The 19932-nt window shown below is 36.7% G+C and overlaps 1 protein-coding gene across 2 annotated transcripts in view; it reads left to right on the top strand.

Moving 5' to 3' along the window:
• Nucleotides 1-19932, top strand: part of LRMDA (leucine rich melanocyte differentiation associated) — a 609951-nt gene that overhangs the window by 503914 nt on the left and 86105 nt on the right. For both annotated transcript variants that reach the window (XM_088526444.1, XM_088526445.1), the window contains one exon: nucleotides 10228-10312. In XM_088526444.1, the coding sequence (XP_088382570.1) occupies nucleotides 10228-10312 (85 nt within the window). The remainder of the gene's footprint in view (nucleotides 1-10227; nucleotides 10313-19932) is intronic.

Raw genomic sequence — 19932 nt, 5'->3', positions numbered from 1 at the left:
CTTTGCAGTAAGTTGTATGAAAATAAACGTATCACCCTGTTTTATGGAATGGGTGTTTGCGTTCTATATCTGTGCTTTTATGTAGACTGCATACTATTAAGAACTACTATATCGTAGCATAAATCTCAGTTTTAGACCTTTTAAGAGACTATTGAAGGGTAAAGGTATTTTTCATATTGTAAGTGAAAACAGCCTGTGGCTGTCTTGTTTTTGATACTTTTTCTGTTTGTTCAGACCAATTGGATAATTGCTGTACAGTACAAAGGAATATGCAGAATAATGTGTTTTGAACGGGCTTCATGTAAAATTATTGCGGAAATGCTTCACACTGAATTTATATGCTCAGAATAGCATAATGCAGAATATGTAATATTCTATAGAATATAAAATATTTCAGATCCATCTTTTGCTTGAAAGAAGTTGCAAAAGATGGTCCTTTTATTCAGCAGGAATTAGATATGAGAATTTAAGGAAATAATGCTTTTTTGTAGTTGTGGTTTTGATCAAAATATATTGCAGAGAATGACTTGGATTCTAAAATAATATTGGTATGTTTCACTCCCTAAAAGTAATTGCCTTTGGTTTTGCACCTTTGTTGAGGTTATAATGTCAAAGAACTCGGTGTTTCTCTTTCAGGGTAGTTGTGCAATGGATAAAATGCAACGCGCAGCGATATTTGGGCAACGGTGAGGTGGGAATTTAGGCTCGCAGCCTTAGTAAAAAGATACTGTCTGTTCACCCAGAGGTTCGTTCGTGGTTCTCTTTACAAGATATCTCAAAGAACAGTTGTCTGTAACAATTTGGGCTTCTCTGGCAAGGCTTGCAGAGTTTTCAGTCTGGGGTATGTCAGGTTTTATCAGGGTTTTATTTGCACTTTATTACATGGATATGCACCCATTAAATCCTACTGGTGTGTATATATACATACCATTAACAAAAAGAAAGCTACATGTGTTCCAGAAGCTATACCAGTAAGGAAATGCAACATAAAATGTGCATCTCTTGCTTGGACTTACTTTCCCAGACTTGGATGAAGAGTGAAGGCCAGCAGATTTTTCCGTTATTGTTTTATATTTTTAGGGGTCATTTTTCATTTTAAAATCCTGATTTTCATTAGTACTAGTCTGAAAAGAAAAACAAAAACAAAAAATAACAAAGCAAAAAGTATTCAAAAATGGATTCCTGCAAAAATGTGCAAGAACTATGAATTTGTTTTGTGGGTTGATTTTAAATGGACAACTATCATTTTGAAATCTAGCATTAAGTTTTACAGTCAATAGGCTGCTTGTTGGATTATGTTAATGGGCTTTCCTTTCCTTCCCTGTTGTGTTACTGGAGTTTGTGAAAAGCAGTGCTCTGTTAGGGACAGATTCTATGATTTAGCATAATGAAAGATACTGACCCTCTTGAGTGGTAACTTGTTGTGAAGGAAAATGTTAGCATCTGGTCTGTGATTAGGGAAGAGGTGGTAATTCTGGAGCTGCTTTCTGTCCACTCAAGAAACTGAACTGAGGAGCAGAATCTCCTTCTGTGCCTGGGTGTGTGGAGCTAAGATACTGTTTTTAAAAAAGACATGAAAAGGCAAACACCATACAATAAGAAGTCTTGTTTTTTTCCTAATGTGCTTCAGAAAATTAGTGTTAAGGAGAGGCTAAAACAATTGACTTTGAGCAATGTAAGTTGAAAAAAGATGGTCTTGGAAGTCAAAGAAAGTAGCGGCTGGTTTTGTGTGCTCTGTGTTACAGTAGAACAAATCAATTCGGGCTCCTTAGATGCAGTCATTGCCTTGTGATTATATTTGTGTAAAATCTTGGAGCCTTTGATCATGGAATGGCATTTGTGAGCAGGGCTAATCCAGGCTCTTTAAGGTGTTTAACGTGTGTGTTGGGGTGGGGGAGTGACAACAGCTGGGATTTAAATTTAGTTTTGCCGAACTTTTGTTTTGAAGGGATTTCTATTATACACGGCTTCCTTTTCCATACAGAAGATGGATCATTGAGTAAACCTAAAAGGGAAAGAGGATATGGGAGGAAATGGGTGGAGGCTTTGAATTAATCTTCTGAGGAAAAATGTTTGATCAGTGAGTAGGAGAGGATGGAAACCTCTGATGTTGACAGCAGGCAACTTTCTGGCTAGCGCGTGATTGACAACTTTGATGCTCTGGTGGGGAGCGAGTGTCCAGCCGTGCTCAAGCATCCTCTGTCTGTGGGTGGTAGTGTTAATAATGTGGCAACTGGGAAGATTAATTGTGGACAAGCAGCAGGATTACGAGGAGGGCTTCACAGGTCTAAAAAGAACAGGGGTAGGAAGGCCTCTGATCTGTCAGCCCAAAAGGAAATTAGTTAGGGCAGGCTGGAGCAGGCTTAAAAAAGGAGGTGGAGGGAGATGGAGGAGTGGGAGCGGGGAAGCGTTTAGGATATTAAAGCAAAACGTGAAGAGGATATTGAAATAGGTCAGAAGGGGATGGGGCCAGTGTTCTTGAAAGACCTTAATACACTGCATCCTCTTACAGTACTTTGGAAGTTGGGCTTGTTCTGCAGTGACCTGCAGAGAGACTCTCGTAGTGGTTAGAGCTGCCACATTGGGTAAAGGTGGTTACTCGTTTTCAAAACGAGCCTGACAAAAAACCGTTTATCTGCTGCCAACTCTGAACTCAAATTAAGAATTTCCAAAGCCTCCTAAATGCAAGATATGTAGAGAGAGAGTTTACATAAGCTGTATCTGCAAGTAACTATCGACTGTATATTTTACTTCCCACCCTTTTTGGTAGAAGTAGGGATTTTGCCAATAAATTCTGTGTTACCATTAAGGAGGCCATTCATCATGCTTACTAATGTCATTAATCAAGATACACCACAGTACCCTTAAAATGAGATCATTTTGATAAATCATGTATGACATGAAAAGACTTTATTCCTTTTAAGTGCAATTTAGACTGTAATTTTTTTCCTCATTTATGATTCATGGGAGAAACATGGATGAAATTCCCTTGCACATTTACACCTTATCACTAGTAATAATTCAAAACTGCTTTTAGATGAAAATTCAAGGTCTGATTCACCAAAGCCAAATGCCAGCTCATTATTTTCTGGCATTCAGTAGTCCAAAAATAATGTCCATACGTTAGTTGCTTTTCACAATAGTTGAATTTGGCTGCACACCAGACATATCGATTACACTCAATTAAGCCTAAATGCGTAAGAATTATCTTATGTTCATTTACATTTTTGATCCAGTTGCGCCTTGCTTTCAACCTTGCAACTTAATTTTAAGTAAAACTCCAAGGTTACAGTAAATTCAAGTGATAAGTGATAATCCCTTATATATGAGAACTAAGGGAATATATTCAGAAATGCTTTGAGTTTTGTTCAGCCCCACTTCTTCTGTTAAATAGCAAAATTCTCTTGCCTTTTCTTGTTAAAGGTCAACAGAATTGGAAGGCCAACCAAAACATAAGATCAGTGTTCTCCTTGTCTTCCTACTACTACAATAATTTGGCCTACTGTATTAATAAGATCAGATATGAAAATAACCTATTAAAATGTCCAGAAGGAACATTTGTTAAGTTAAAAGTCACAGTTTCTAGTTGAAACATTTATTAAATGGCAGAAGTGGGTTGCAGCATTTTTTTTTTTCCTCAAACTTAAACACTTACCCAAGGGTAATACCTATTTATTCTAGCTTTTAGAAATATAGAAGGGAAAAATCCAGCAGGGAGATTTAATTACAAAGCAGAATCATTGCAGTTTTGGAATTTCTTACACTATGATTCAAAGAGGATTGACTTATCTGTTATAATTCTCCCTTTGCTTCCTTCAGGAGTTGAAAGCATTTGAAAGAACATGTGTGCCTGCCAAAAATCACAGACCATTTGTATTTCTACATTGGTTTCTACAAGTTCATTTGGATGCAACCAGTGTATATCCTAACACTACACAGGATGTACCCTTTCTAGTACCATCCAAATCTTTTCTTATTCATTGGTGCACCTTCTCTTTAGTTAAACTAAACTCTTGAGAGCCAGAGCCAGTTGCCAATGTGTGGCTGACAAGTTTTTTTTTTACTTTTTTTTCTTCCTTTCATGGTCTATTTTGTACAATACCTGCACTTAAGTTCCTATCTTATCTCATGTATTTGCTTTCTTATTTCTTAAAAAAGGAGAAAAGAAATGGTTAAAGAATTTGTACCTAGTTTTTCATGTAAATGTCTTCTAATAAGATAAATTAAAGTGAAAGATTATCTCAAACTAATCAGATTGTATTTGTTGTCTCTGTTAGAACCAGTGAAATTGCTCTTTTTGATTTTTCATAAATGGCTACTGTGGCTATCGCTCAGATGTTGTGACATTCAGCAAAGCATGGGAAGTACAGTTAAGATGTGAGATGCCAGGTAACACCTGTTGGTTTTGTTTTTGTTTGTTTATTTTCAATGCTACAGTCAAATGTCTGAAAAATTTTTCGACTCAGCCACTATTTCTGTGCAGGGCGAGTGGGTCCTGTCAGTAAGTGATTCATCTCAGAAAGCCTGTAGTGATCAGGCAAGCTGCGATAACGCCACATAGTTGCCCCCTCCACCCTCTTAGCCCAAGTGACTGTAATTTGTCAAGTTGAACAAAGCCAACCGCTGACCTACGGACGCTGAGGTTTGGTGCAGAGCAGGGCAAAGGGGAGGCCCTGTGTCCTGGAGGCTGGTCGGTGCTTGGGTGGACAAGCCATGGCCCCTCTTGGCTTTGCAGACCTGGAACAGGGTGCCAGTGTTGGCCAGGGAGACCTGTAGGTCTTCATGGGCTGCTGGAGGGAGCCCCTCGCCTGTGGCCACCCTGCCCTGTTTGCCGGATCCCATATTTCACGCTGAGGACCAGAGCGGGCTGTTCTTCCACACATTCCTTGTGTTCTTGGGGTAACATATGAATTGTCAGGGCAGTCATTCACGAGTGGATGGAATGGCTGCAGGCTTTCTGTATGGGTGCTTCCTGTATTTTTATTTTTATTACTTTTTTCCCCAAGTATCACGAGGTTTTGCAGGGCTTCACAGTGAAATCAAAGCCCCATTGTGCTTGATGCTGTGCAAATTTCTGAGAAGAAACAGCCCCTGTAGAGTAGTGCTTTGATATTCTCTGCAAGAATGTCATGAATTCAGCTTGTGATGAATTAATTTCAGTCTATTTCTGCTATTAGTCATATTATGTTCCAGTTACGCAGTATCTATATGTGATGAATATATGTATATATTTAATCTGTAAATGTTGAATGTTTAATTACTATGATTTGAAAAAAAAGTTAATGAGTAAGTCTGATAAGATTCTGTATCTTGCATTGGAGAAGTGAACAAATCTGGATGGTCCAATATATTAATGGGTTTGAGATGTGTGAGTTACTGCAGCCAGTGCTGCAAAGGAGTGATTTAACAAATTGCTATAATACTTGTACGTACATATATGAGCAAGTTCTCAAAATATATAGAATTTAATTAATGTGACACTTGAGTAAGATATATATGCCCTAGAGATCTAAAATGAATCCTTAGACTAAGTAGATGTTTATGCAGACATTCCTTAAAATTATAAGAAGTCTATATCTTTTTAAATATCGGTAAAAGTGCATTTAAGAAAAAACAAGCTTATCAAGAAAGTATTATCATTTACTTAAATAGAAGGAAAAGCTTTTTAAAAGCAATTATGAGTTGATCTCTTAAACTGGAAATACACTACAGATTGTTCCATTAGTCTTTACATTTTTGGTGGAATCTTTTTTTTGTAATTTAAAGGGGCAATACAGTGATTTCCTTCATAGTTTTCCCATGGTTATGTTTAACATTTTTTGAAACCAATCTTCTTTCCTTACTATATTTGAGTTTTGCATCTGATGCCTTGTGTTCATCACTGCAATGTCACAATATTATTTTCTATTTTTATTTTGAATGCAAATTCATCAAATGAGAAGCAATGAGCTTTCAAATTGCTAAGGTCACTTCTCTGTGTTCCTACTAGATGACTTTGACAGGTGTTAAAACTATGATGAATGAAAATAAACGACAGTGTCGCAAAACGCAAGTGTTCTTGATAAATGTGGGTCAGACTTGTAAAATGAATAACAGGCTGTCCCCAAGAAATTTGCTTCTTTACCAGTCCCCTAAAGGACGCGAGTCATTCTGTGAAATTCTGGATATGTGAGACACTCCAGGATTAGCAAAGCAGCATGTTGCAAAGGAGAAATCCCAATCACTTAAAACGCTTAAATTGTGAAGATGACAGCTATATAAGAGAAACTTCAGTTTGTCTTGAATTTCATATTAAATACTATATTCTCATTTTTCCCCTATTTTATTCTTAGGAAGTATCAGTTCCAATATTACTTACCAGGTTATATCATGTTCCTAAACCTTTGCTGAGTATCTGTATATTGCATATGGCTGGGTAAATGTCAGTGCCATATAGTTCACATATTTTTAAGGTTTGGCAACCTGCATATGTGTGCTTTCTAGATCTCAGTATATGTCTTCCTATATATCTATAAGGAGATATTAGGAACTTTATTTATATAGCAAAATATCCATCAACTCCTGCTTTTTCCACATACTATAAATTTTCCCTCACTTCATTATTTCTACAAGCAAGAATGTATATGTTAGTGAAATTACAGAGCAGCGTTTTTAACTTTGGTCCACTGTGGACATGGTCTGATTTTAAGGATGTGCTAGTTTGGTCCAGGAAATCACCATGAGCTGAATTATTGTAATTCATTTTGGAATTTCTGTCTTTCGAGTTTTTTTTTAACTGTTTTGTCGAACACTCCTGGACACTTCTACAAACTATTTTGTATGGGGGTTTATTTGTAGCTACTGTGTCTCTGTACCGTTCTCTTATGGATGATGTCTGACAAACGGCTGACCGAGCTAAGATTTCTGCCCTATGAGAATTAAGAGAATTAACTCCTTGCCTGAGGAAGTCTCCATTTGTGTATGTGTGTGTGTTTACTGAAACATTTTTATTCATCGTATCTTTCTGTAAGTGTTTTGTTTATCCATTGAACCTATGCTGCTGTTCTTCCTATGTTATAAAATTTGTCAGGTATAGTATATTAGTGACTATTACAGTTACTGATGTGCATAGCTGTTTAAAGAATATGTGGCATGCCACAGATACAAGGGTGGTCTCTAACATATCAAGGATAAATACTGAAAGAGAGAAGGTAGAGGAAGGCTGAGATTCAAATACAGGCTGCATGACGTAAAAATATGAGCTATTAATGCGTGTTAATGGTATTTCATTGTAGCCAATATGTCTAATATCAAACCTAAACAATATGGGGTAATATCAAGAAATATCTTGCTATTCAACAGAAGGAAAACTTTCCTTAGCAATACAATTGCTTTAACATTTAGCACAAACGTTTGGCTATGTGCTTAACTTTACTGAAGGAACTACTACTTTTTTTGGATATATGTCTTTTACCACGATATACTGCAAAATTTTGATGACTGCAATGCTTGCAAGCTTCTTGTATTCTTGCTAATACTAGAATTTTCTTATTAAGCTATTTGGTGATCGATTCCTGTAGAATTTAAAGATACCAACTATTTAGTCCAGCTTTCCTTGAAGCTATTGAAGCCTATGCAAATCTCTTTGGAAAATATCTTAGGGCCAAATATTGGTAAAAAGTAGGGAAAACAAATTGTCTGTTTTCTGCGGGTGTGCAGGATTACTTGATTCAGAATACCAGCCAGTGTTTGCGCAAAGCAATCCTGACCCTAGATGATTTTCTATAGAATTAAAGCTGCTGTAACTGAATGCTTAGCAGAAAGGTAATGAAAACTGTTCTATATTTGACAGGGAATTATATACTGTACATAAAACAGCAGCAAAACACCAATAAACAAACCCTCTTGTTCTTGCTTTTCCTAAAATTGGAAATAAAGCTAAATTGCCCCTTCACTCCAATATCCTTTTTAGAAGCTCTTGAATTTTGCTCACTCAGTAGTATTTGCTGAAAAGGCAAAGTCTCTTCCAGTAATTTTAGGAAAAGCTATCATCAAGCTGTCAACAGTCTAAATTGAGATTAAAAGAACCAAAGAGAAACCTTCACTGTTATCACAGTCCCAACTAAGTACACTTGAATAGACAGATAACATCTAGAATGAACAGTATGCGGCCACCTCTTCCTCCAGGTTTTGGAGTGGCTTAAGCTAATATAGTTTTATATTAAATAGTGTCATTTTTTTTTCCTGTCATATTCAGAACTTCCAAGCTGAAGTAGAAACAGACAGTTTGTGTATAGATGCCTTTTTTGTGAGGTCTGGCATTCGTTTCAGAGGCCCTGTTGCTATGGGGCACCTATATAATCCTCTGAGGTGTCAAAAGCCCCCAGCTCACATTGCCCTTAGAAGGAAGAACTCCAGTACTTGACAGACTAGCATAGATAGGAATCCATGTTAGGATTCACTAAAATCAATTGGTTATTTGCCCCAGCTGGAAGACCAATGTCTTAGCTTTTCCTCTCTGGAAAGGAGGTTTCGTTACCACTGGCAAGACGGTGGAGGTGGAATTTTCTACTTTTTCACAGATCTGATCCTTAGTATTTCAGCAAATCTGTTTGTATTAATATGCCCGCTTTGCTATATGATATGTTTTCCCTGATTATCTTTTTATTTATTTATTTTTTGCTGAGGGACCAGTGGAGACTGTAAAGATGGTCTGACATAAAAATTGAAAGCTGATCTCTAAAAGTAAAAGATCAGAAGTACTAATCCACTGAGTCGCATACCTTGTAATGTTTTAATATGCTATTATCAAGAGTCTCATAGCTATGATAAAGGAAAGGTTTGTAGTAAGTTACAGCTTTTAACAAAATATTGCCATACTTTTCTGTATTGTGGAATTTTGTGTATCTCTATTTCTAATTGGGAGTTATTCTCAGGTTTATTCTGATAATTATGTTTGAATTAGTATTTAAACCCTTTCTCTTCTAAAACCTTATGGCCCTATTTTACACTTAAAGGCCATATTGTGATCAACCTTTGTAAGCTTTTCAAGAAGTACTTTAGTTCTGTATTTCCTATCATTATTTGCTTTATTTTTTCTCTTCGAAATTATAGTTTAACTTTTTTTCTCTAATAAGATAATTTCAGTTTCTTGACGTGAACACTATCCTTTGAGTCTTCGCTTAAAAGACAAAACATCTTAGTGAAGTACTTTGAAATGGGGTTGTAACACTCCAGAGCAAGCTCAGTGCCTGGAACTGAGTATGTTTCACGATACCCTGATATCAACCCATCTAATCTAAAATAAACTCTTAAAGCTGTGGTGATGATTCATAAATCCTAAATCATAAAATCATAAAATAAAATTTCTTTATTTTAGTATCTTCTTCAAACAATGCAACAGTGATACTCTATAACCAGAAAGCAAGATGGTAAATGTCACTTAAGTGACAATTGGCTTTATATTGCTTCCCCTTGTGACAAAACCTTCAACTGGATGAAGTATAGTTTAATATGGATATAAGCACCAAAGTCTATTATTTGAAAATCTTGATCTTGATTTTTTTTTTTTCTCTACAGGAAAAGGTTCAGATTTCTCCTTTTTCATTGTAGCATTTTGCTGCTAATGATTCTCAGCAAGACTTCTTGCTACTTTCTTCTTAAATGCCATTGATGATTTGTGAGAGTTTTTATTGCTTTAATCTTAACAAATCTGTATACTTTTCTATTTTAAAAAACAAAAACATTAGAGGCATTATAATTATTGAGAAAGTCCTGCCAGTTAAATGAAGGGCAGTGGAATAGTAAAATCTGATTTTAAGTTTCTAAGCCAAGCATGGTAACTTTCCCAGCTACCAAACATCGCAGCTTTCCCTTTTCCATTCTCTTTTTGTCATGCTGACTTATAGCCTTCCTTCAGGTAAATACTAATCTGTTCCTAGAAGAGGAATGTTATTATCATTGCCCAAAGATTTCCTGGTAAATATGGCAATTTTTAAACCTGTGAGCTGTATTTTTTTTTTAATTGACCGAACTATGATATCACTGTGTTAATTGTTTATGCATAGAAAACTACTTTTAAGGGATTACAGGGAACCTTAACAAAAACAAAACTTGTTTTTCCTTCAGTTACCAATATTCTTCCATGACTGGTGACTCTGCATATCCGTAAACACATCATACAACCTTACAGGCTCATTTTCTTTTGTTTAGTGAGTGACTGTTGATAATATTTGTTTTATCACACAGGCCTCCGGTGATGATGCCTCCATCTCTCCAGAGATGCAATATACACCTCTGCCTTTGGGATCCAGGGACCTCACCAATCACAGAGGTATAAACTCACCTTTTATTGCTATGAATGGCTGCAAGGTGGCAAGCCTTGCTGTAAGGACTTCTTTCTATATTAGTTATTGCTGCATTGGCACTTTACAGGGAACACTCTGCCTTTCAAGCACTAGATGAGAAAACCATACCTGTCAAGACTACAGATTTTAACTCCTATTAAATAGGATTTAAGGATAGTCTATAGGGAGAGCAAATAAATCTATGGATAATAATGTGCACTGTTTTTGTGTGTGTGTGAGAAAAATGCAAGAGATTAAAGTACTTAAATATTGCTAAGTAGATGATTGCATGCAGCACTGGTAATTCTAAGAGAGTCTGTAAACTTTCTAATATTTGTAAAGGGAGAGCTTTTTGGCAATTTAACAATTTAGGACTATAATTTTGAAATGTTAACACATTTTCCTTGCAATAAAATGGGATTTTTCTGTGTTTTTCAACATTAAAGGGAGATCAGTATTCAATTTCCTTTTTCACAAATCCTTAGAACTTAAAAAGCACCTTGGGCAAATTCTTGAACTCCTTCTGCATACCTATGGAGCACAAAGTTCAGGAAGCAGGTGGAAAACTGGAGCAGTGGTGGAGGGAGCATCCAAGCCCTTTGGCCTTTGTCCCAAAAGGGAGACATTTTATAAAGCTTGTGGCAGTCTTCAGTTTGAAACTATAGCAATAATAGTCTTGTGTTTGCCATGTTGCATATTTGATTCCTTGGGGTTTTGAAATTCCCACTATTTTCCAAATTGATACCATGTAAATCATTGGTGTGAAAACCAGTTTTCTATACGGTATGTGAAACAACATCAGATTTATATTTATGAACACATGGGGTAAGTTGGTTTCCAAGTTATCTTAGTGCATATTCAGAATAACATTGCAGAAGATTAAGGTGGGATGGCTTATTACTTGATACCTACTGCAAGAACCAGCTAGGTAATGCAACTGAGTAAGGATTCTGTGACTCAAATGGAAAAGGATGAGAGAGAATTTTTATTATTATAATTATTTTCATTGCCTGCGGGCTTTATCAGTGTTGTTTTGCTAGGACTCCAATGGGTGTCAAGCTACATCCTAGTCGCAGTGAAAATTGGTATGCTGTACTGCAACTCAAATATCCTTGAAATGCTGGGGTGTGTTATATTCTGTTGTTGAGGTGATGCAGTAACTGGTAGTTTTTAAAGAGAAAGGACTGAACCAAAATCTTGTATTTGAGCATACAGCTCTAGTCAGAGGTTAGTATCCTCCCTGCACACACAAATAACCCCAAGCACAGCCCTCCCTTTCCAACCCCCAAGCCTAAATTCCCAAGATATGAATTGTGGCTTTAATTTCCAGGTAAACACATATGCTTTGATATTGGATTTCTGGTGTTGGATTAAAGTAGCAGGGATCTACTATGAAAAGCAGGAAGAGTGAGAGTAGGTTATAAATGCCTAAGTTCTACAAAAATGCATCAAAAAAAAAAAAAAGAAAGAAAAAGCCAACTGTTAGGTATCTTCAGATGTATTGTTTATGTGATAATCAAGTAGCAGCATGGCTCCATGGCTGACTTTGAAATCTGATTTTACCACAAAGGAGTCAGTAGGTGTAGGCATCAGAAGCTGCATATCTGAAATACAGATTTGGCTTCTCTTTTTGGGACACAGTTCTGTGGCTTTATATGCCATTAGGCGCGTGTGCCCATATGGATGTGTGTTTAGAGCTGGATATTGGACTATCCTAAGTCTCCCTGTCTTCACTAGGATTTGAGAATCCTTGCTCTCCTGTTCTGAAAAGGGTAGATGATAGTTCCCAAATTATTGATGTTTTACTGTTAGTTGTTCTCACGCTTCTTCATTATTTCTATCTTTAATCTTCCCCAAAGTATTTTCCTTTGCATGCTAAACATAGGTGGAAGTTTTCCTTGATGATTAAGCAATTTATATATAAAGTGAATGGGGAAGAGAGTGTCATCCAAAAACAGGGTAAAATTGGCCCTAAAAGAGATATTGTTAATATGCTCCAATAAGTAATATGTACTTGTTCACAAGGAAATAATTAAGAAATCTTTCCACAATTCCAGGTCTTGTGAATAAAGTTTGGAACAACCTGCTGGCAGGGTTTATTCACTCAATCAACTTGTTCTATACAAAGAAAAATCTCCAAGTTCACAAGCCCATCAAAATTAATAGGAATCAATAGAATAATCTCCAAGAATGAAATACTTAAACATGTTATTTTAGATTCTGAAGACCTCTTTTTTCTTTTTTTTTCCCACTGAATGCTTCCAGTGTTGTGTGAAATGATTGGATCAGCTGTTGTATGTGTAAATATTAGCAGTTTTCAGCCTAAAAGGAAATGGAAAATGCTGTAACTTTGTGAGTGCTCTTATTTGTCCCTGGAGGAACTTGTTTATCAGAATTGGAAACTCTGGCGAATGGTTTAGTGCAGCTGTAAATTGATTCTTTGGGATTGGGAGGAGAAGCAGAAGAAAACTGAATGTGTTTGGTAGAGTTCTACTTGGAGACTTCTCACTTTATTTAGCTATGGTTTTTGTGGGGGGAACAAAAACATATAGTTCAGCATGTGTTGCACTATGCATTTTACCACTTTATAAACTCATGCATTCAGTATATTATTTCCAGACGAGGTCTTTTGAGGCTGACTCCATATTTTGTACATACTATCTTCAGGAGTTTTACAAATTCTGTCTCATTTCCAGAGCCCACAAAAATGTAACATCTCAGTGTAGCCTCAGAGTTGAAAGAATAATTCATATAAATATTATATCAAGTGCTATGATGCTTTGAGTGGAGTGTACCTAAAGAGAACAAAAAATACTGGATGCACATTGCTTTAGAATTTTTTCCCCATCTTGGGAAAGTTACTCTCAGAAATCACCATGTTGCTTAGACTCTATTTTCTAGTTGAACATCTACGCAGTCTCACTGTTCGTAATTCTTAGCAGTAAATGTATTGGCCTTTCTTGTATGTTTTAGGCAACTGATAGGAATATGACTTGGTCATGTTCATGATATGTAATTAATGGTGCTATAGGCTTTCTTTGCAAGTTTTTTTTTTTAATCCTAGTTTTATTTTTGTTTTGATTCCAAAACCACGACCTCAAATTCGTAAAGATCTTTGAGCTTTTTTTTTTTTAACCAGTATGATGTATTTGATTTCACATGATTCTAGATATCAGTGCATTACTTTGTGACAGTGTTAACAGTTCTCCTCCCTGAGGAAAAAAAATCATTAATAAAAGACTCTGCCCCTATATAAAAATAGGCTTTTTTTATTAAAATTCCATAACTTGTATTATGCTAAAGTGCAAATTTGCTGATAAGAAAATAAAACAGACTTCATCTTTCTCTCTACTCGTCAAAACCTTTATGACTTTAAGAAAATATATATATATAAAAATTGCTTACTGTTGTTTTTAATAGCCATGCTGGCAACACTCAAAATTAGAGAAGTAGAATAATGAATGTCATGAAAATCTTTTTTTTTTTTTCTTCATAAAAGATGTGCTGAATATCTTCTGTATTTTATAATGTTGTCTATTACCTGGTTTACTTGGAAGCCTATTTGCTGCCAAAGCTATTTGATTTCCAGTAACATTTTATAAATACTTTTCTTGCTATCTTGGCCCTGCAAACAAGTGATGATAACTCTGAGCAGCGTTTCATAGGGTAGAGGAAGAAGCAGCAGCTTCGATTTAAAATCAAGTTTGTATGTATATTAGTAGCATTGGAGTCTTAACTTGGAGGCCCATTTTGTTGTTTTCAGAAACTGGCAATTCAAGAGGGAAAGACTCAAGCTGTTTTCAAAAGCAAGGCCCAGAAATCCAGTGGCTGGGTATTTTTGAAGTTTCTTATTACCTCTCTGGAAGTAATTTTACACAGTGTATCCGAACAAAGGAAACGTGAGGTTCCTGATGCCCTCAGTTTCTATTCCTCCCTGGCAGGGAGGTGCTGAGGCCTTGTTTTGTCAGGGAGGCCTTTTCAAAGCCAGCAGAGGCTGGTGAGCTCCAGCTGACTTGGAGCTGCCTGCTGGTTTTGGTGACCATTCCAAGCATTTGGCCTGGTATGTTTCAGAGGTGACTGGAATGACCATACGGAAAGCAGCCTTGACTGATTTTGGTGTGTTGCCACACAATGCAGCTACTAGTTCTTGGTTAAAGCAGAAGTATCCTTCAAATGTAGTGCAAACATTGGGCTGTGCCGGTGTGCTAGTATTTACGGTGCAATATGTGTCAAAGGAGACCTAGTACATACACAGTACGGTGTTGAAGAGCCACATGGAACTTTTGGAGAAGCAGGGTGGATAGATCTGATGTGATGTGCGATACCCCCAAACTGTCCTCGGGGAGTTTGCCTTGCCTCAGCCTGCTCAGAGTTTAGAAGTAAATATTCTTAAATTCATGTGAGACTAATCACATGTATTGTTCTGTCAAGGATTAGGCCTAGAGTTTTGAAGTGTTATTCTATACTTTCGGAATTAAAATTATAAAGCTGTTACACGCATAATAATAAATTAATATGTGAAGTCCTTATTTTTGAAGGTTTTCAATAAAAAATACAGACACTGAAAGCCATACTGTCTTTAAATCATAGGCATAAAAAGAAACCAGTCTGCATAAAAAACTTGCTTCCAGAAAGATAATTATTGTGTTTATATTATCATTGCAATCTGCCTTGCTGTTGTTATTGACACAGTTGCTAGGTGTTTATTGTGTGCTCCAGTCAGAGACTTATGTAAAGTTTGAAATTGATTGTTGGGAAAGTCACCAAGTAATTTATGTAGCAACTTATCATAATTAGTTGGTTTCCTTGATGTGAACAGCACTTTATGCTTCGCAATTGATTTTTTTCTGTGTATCTGCGTAAAGCAACTCATTGTGTGCTGTCCAAAAAGAGAATGATAATAATAATAAATTATGGGTAGTATTTTGTCTTTTAGTTAACCTGAGAAATCCTAAAATAATTTTTTTAAAAGATACATGCTTATATAGGAAATAGTTGCTTTGAATCACTTAATAACGCAGAATAGGATGAATGAGAGAATTGGAAACAGAAGAAATATATGAAAGTCCTATATCAAGCAGATATTGTGACTGCTAAGAAATTTGATTTGCTAATTTATGTGAGATGTCATTTGAAAATAAGATATTTCTGTCTTCGTGCTGCATGAAACCCTACGGAGGAAGGCAGTGTGCCTCTTAGGCCATTGTCTTCTTTTGAGAATACTCACATTCCAAAAAACAAAATAGCATGGAACAGACAAAATCATATTTTCCATGGACAGGAACGCTCAGGAATAATCTGTGACATTTGCTCTGAATGCCAGGAAACATGTCCCAAAAGTGACCCAAGAGGAGTGGGTGGAAATCCTCTTCTGTTGGTACTATCAAAGAATAAAATAAGTATTATGAGGAGGAAAAAAAATCTAACTTGTCTTGCCTGTACAAAATGAGAAATTTGCTTTTAATGCCTTGCCTATTTTTTTGAATTTGGAAAATGGAAATTAGTGGAAGAGGGGATACTGCAGAAGCACGGAAAGCAAAGTAATGGTAAAGATGAGTGCCAGTGTAGGGGACTGAGGGGAAAAAAAAAAGCTTTGGTTCTCCTGGCTTATTAACAAGAGGTTGAACTTAGTTAAATGCTCTTTCAAGGGAAAAATCTGTCAAAATAAGTGTGGAAAAATGCTAGAAGGGGCCTTTTCTTAGGAAAGGTTTATTGCCATGAGCTGATTTCATCTGATAATGGGGCCTCATGTGCATGGATATTTGTGCTTGCGCCTGTGAATGCAGTAGACATTGGTCTCCATTGAAGGAAGTGACACATACACACAGGTGTTGCCTTCACAGGAATCTACAGATACTTGGGTGAGATCTAGTGCACATTAAAGAGGGCGTCTTTACTCATGAGTGTACCTTTTCAGAGCCCTTGTCTGTTTGTTTGCTGGAATAGAGCCACCACAAAGCAGTGGTCTTTTGTGGACCCATTTACCTGAATGCTTAGTAGGGATAGCCTTTGCCAGTGCCTCTGTAAATCTCAAAGACTTTCCCAAATGTGGAATAAACTGTGGTTGGATTTGAGTTTAACCTTGACTAATATGGTTCAAGAAATACGTTTTTCCGGGTCATTGGATTCATGTTCTCGCCACTTGCAAAGTCAACAATTTCTTGCCTGTGCTTAAAAAGAATGTTGGATTTGAATAATATAGAAAAATATTGTAGATTATCAAAAGTTCAGCATAAAAAGGTAATATTATTTATTACAGAGATGAGAGCAACCACTCATGTGGTTGTGAATGATACTTAAAGTGACTTGTAATTTTGTGCAAAAATGTTCTTGATGGTCAGAAAAGTTGATTTTTAAATTAGGGCATATTTTTGATTTGAAAATTTTCTCTGTGTTTCTTCATTTGAAAGTGAATTCAGGTGTTGTGACTGAGTTGGCTGGAGGGAGTTCCAGGAATATCACTTACTATAGTGTTATGGATAATTTTTGTTTGGATAAAATACTGGTGGTGGTGTTTTTTTGAAACAAAGATGTAAAGATGAAAAGAGAATATTTAAATGGCTAATCAAGTTTAGATTATACTTGACTAGAAAGCTAAGGAATTAGGTACACATTTCCCATTCCAACTCCATAGATAGGACTCCAGGACATAGGCAGCTCTTTGAAATTGTGAGATTTTTATTTTATTATTATTATTATTTTCCTCCAGAAGGTATTTAGTGTTTCAGGTTTCTACAGTGTGCACTCCCTAATCTCACTCTTGGAAGTTTTGAGAATTTTTTTATTTTTTTTTTTCCACCTTCCCAATAATTTTGGTGATGTTCATTGAGACTTTCCCCAAATTTGTCAAAATTAACCTAGCAGTTCTGGCCTCAGGCTCCCATATAACTATCATATGAGAGTGAATGTGATCAGTGAGGACTTTACTGAAACTTCAGGGGTTTTTGTAGACTAGAAAGTATCTGATGTTTCACATCATAGCTCATTTCGTCTTGTTGGCAATAAGAAACTATGAGAATGCTCAAGCTGCAAGCAATGTGACTATAAAATGGGAGAAAAACATAGAAAACATTGGCTTTTGTAAGCGGAAACCTGGGACCCCAAACCATAAACCTATCTAAAATTTTCCCTAGGTATACAGGCGAACTAACAATGCCGTGAGGGTGCAACTGACAATTTAAAAAGATTGGCCAGTGAATCAGCCACTTGGCTTTGTAATAAATAGCCGTTTAGAGTAAAGAAAGTCCAATTCTAGCCATGAGATTGCAGCCCTTTCTGAGGAACACACTGTTGTGCACACACAATTCTCTGAGGAGTTCCCCATGTTTAGTTTGCACTCCAGCCTAGCCTGTTTTTTTGCAGGAGTCCTCCAATTTTATCATTCAGGCATTTTTACAGCCTCTTTGGAACAGATAAACAAACATCTGGAATCATGTGGTATATTTAATTAAAAACTTTTTGTTTGGCCAGAAATAGTAAAATCATGAAAAATTGCCTGTCTCCAAGCTCAGAAAGGCCAAATGATGAAGCTGTTGGCTACAGACAGTTTTACAGTGTATGGAAATTCATAGATAGGCACACCTGCTGCATCCCCTCCCCCCGCTTTATTTTGATTCATAACCATTAATGAGTGTTTAGTGCACAGATTGTAACCCTTGCTTAAATAGGAATTTTCTCTATTTTTAATAATATGGAGGCACGTGTTGCTATATTCCACATAGCCTGCGCTGCTCCATAATACATAGACAGATAAGCCTTTACAGTATTGATAACTAAAAGTCTGCTAACTGTGTATGCCCCTGTTGAGTGATATGTCTTATGAGTGTGTTGTAATTCTACAGGAATTACAGGAATATTTATGCCACTCTAACACTCTGAGTGCCAAAGGCTGGAAATGTGAAAGATTATGTTTTCTCATTAAAATTAGAAAATATAATTACTTTATAAATAATTATTGTTGATTTTTATGTATGTCTTTGAGAGAGAAAAAAAAAAAAAAAAGAAGATTCTGTGTACTTTTGTAGCCAACCTGCTTGCTATGATCTCTGATATTTCAAACTGCACATACCCTGTGCACACAATACTCCACAATACAGGATTATTATTATTTACGAAAGCAAGTATGTCTAATGAACTGCTGCCATTTTGGATACATAAATTTAGACTTTTAAAGATGTTGGATTTTGAAGACACCCAGAGTTATTTTGGGGTTTGCACCCTAAAGTTTCCGAATTCTCATCGTTGAAAAAAATGGCACGCACACCCAAAATATCACTGCAGCTGAATGTTGTTCACAATTCTTCATATTGTTTATGATTAACAGTTTGGGCTTTCCATTTTAAGATGCTTCTCTCTGAGGATTTAGGTTCCTAGCAGGATAGGATAGGATGGGATACTTAAGTGACCTCTGCCAGCTCTCCCACAGTTAGTGTTACTGAGCTGCAAGAAGAAGAGATGGATGTTAGAAACCAAGTACCAATTCCCATGCGGGGAATACAGGCAGACGCCTATTTTAACATTGGGGGTTTAAAAAAAAAAAAAAAAAGAGGTGGTGATGGTGTGGAGGAGGAAGAAATTTCCTGCAGTCAGAAGGGCAGCCATCTGCATAACAGCAATAAACTATTTTATCCCCTCGTGTGTTGGTTCTTTATAGCGCACACATCTTGCTGTAACATGTACTTTTTTTCCCAACCCTGAACAGCCCCAAAGATGCAACGTGTTTTGCATCGCTTTGTTCCGTGTGTGTGGTGCGCTGGGAGGCTCTGGGCAAGGGCTCCTTGCTTTAATTTTGCCTTAAGGAAAGAAAGGGATATCTGTGTAATATTTCATTGCATGTTCTTCTGCAAGGAGAGCAAGCTGTCAACATTTAGTGGGATATGAATGTCTGTATTCAGGATCTAATGATATGTTTGCTGATCAAAGTTCCTTTCAGAGCTCTGAAAGCAAATGTTAAATAGGTTGACAACTTCCTTTTTTCTTTCCTGTTTTCTGATATTTTAGGGTCTGTTAGTAGCCTTGCTGCTGGAAAAGTGAATGATAGGGGGTACATTGACATTCTGTGTTAGTTCTGTATGCCCTTGAGCAGAGCTCGCACCTAGGGAGGAGACTTAAGTGGTAAACAGTAAGTCTAAGCCAGTGAAGTTGTTCTGTGAGCCTTACCAAAGAGCGGATGGTTGATCCTTTTTAGTTAGTATCTATTATGTCGCCTTTCAGAGCAACGTCAGGGAGACTGAAAATCACTTGTATTAATGTAAGATGAAATTCTTTTGCTGCGTGATTGAGAATATTGGTGTGTTTTGTAAGACCCTTTTAAGATAGCTTGTGTATGACTCTAAAGTGCCTAGTAAACCTAAGCAACCACCTGAAAGACCCCCCACCTGTGGCTGCATAAAACTGAAACAAAGAATGGAAAACAACCCATTGAGTATGCACTTTCCCACCTACTGAGAGCAAAATGCAATGCAGTGCAATTTTAGTACTTACGTGCCACTGGGGAAAATAGACTCCTAAAATCACATAGTGAAGCACTGGAAAAATTCAGCGAATTTGTACTAAGCACTATGTTATAAAAGCTAAGGAACCGTGGGCTTTACTTCTCAAGTGAAAC

Source organism: Tinamus guttatus, unplaced genomic scaffold (genome assembly GCF_059628265.1).
Source record: "Tinamus guttatus ecotype Peru unplaced genomic scaffold, ASM5962826v1 Tinamus_guttatus_pri_ptg000246l, whole genome shotgun sequence".
In the NCBI taxonomy this organism is placed as follows: Eukaryota; Metazoa; Chordata; class Aves; order Tinamiformes; family Tinamidae; genus Tinamus; species Tinamus guttatus.
This window is presented reverse-complemented; position numbering and strand designations above follow the sequence as displayed.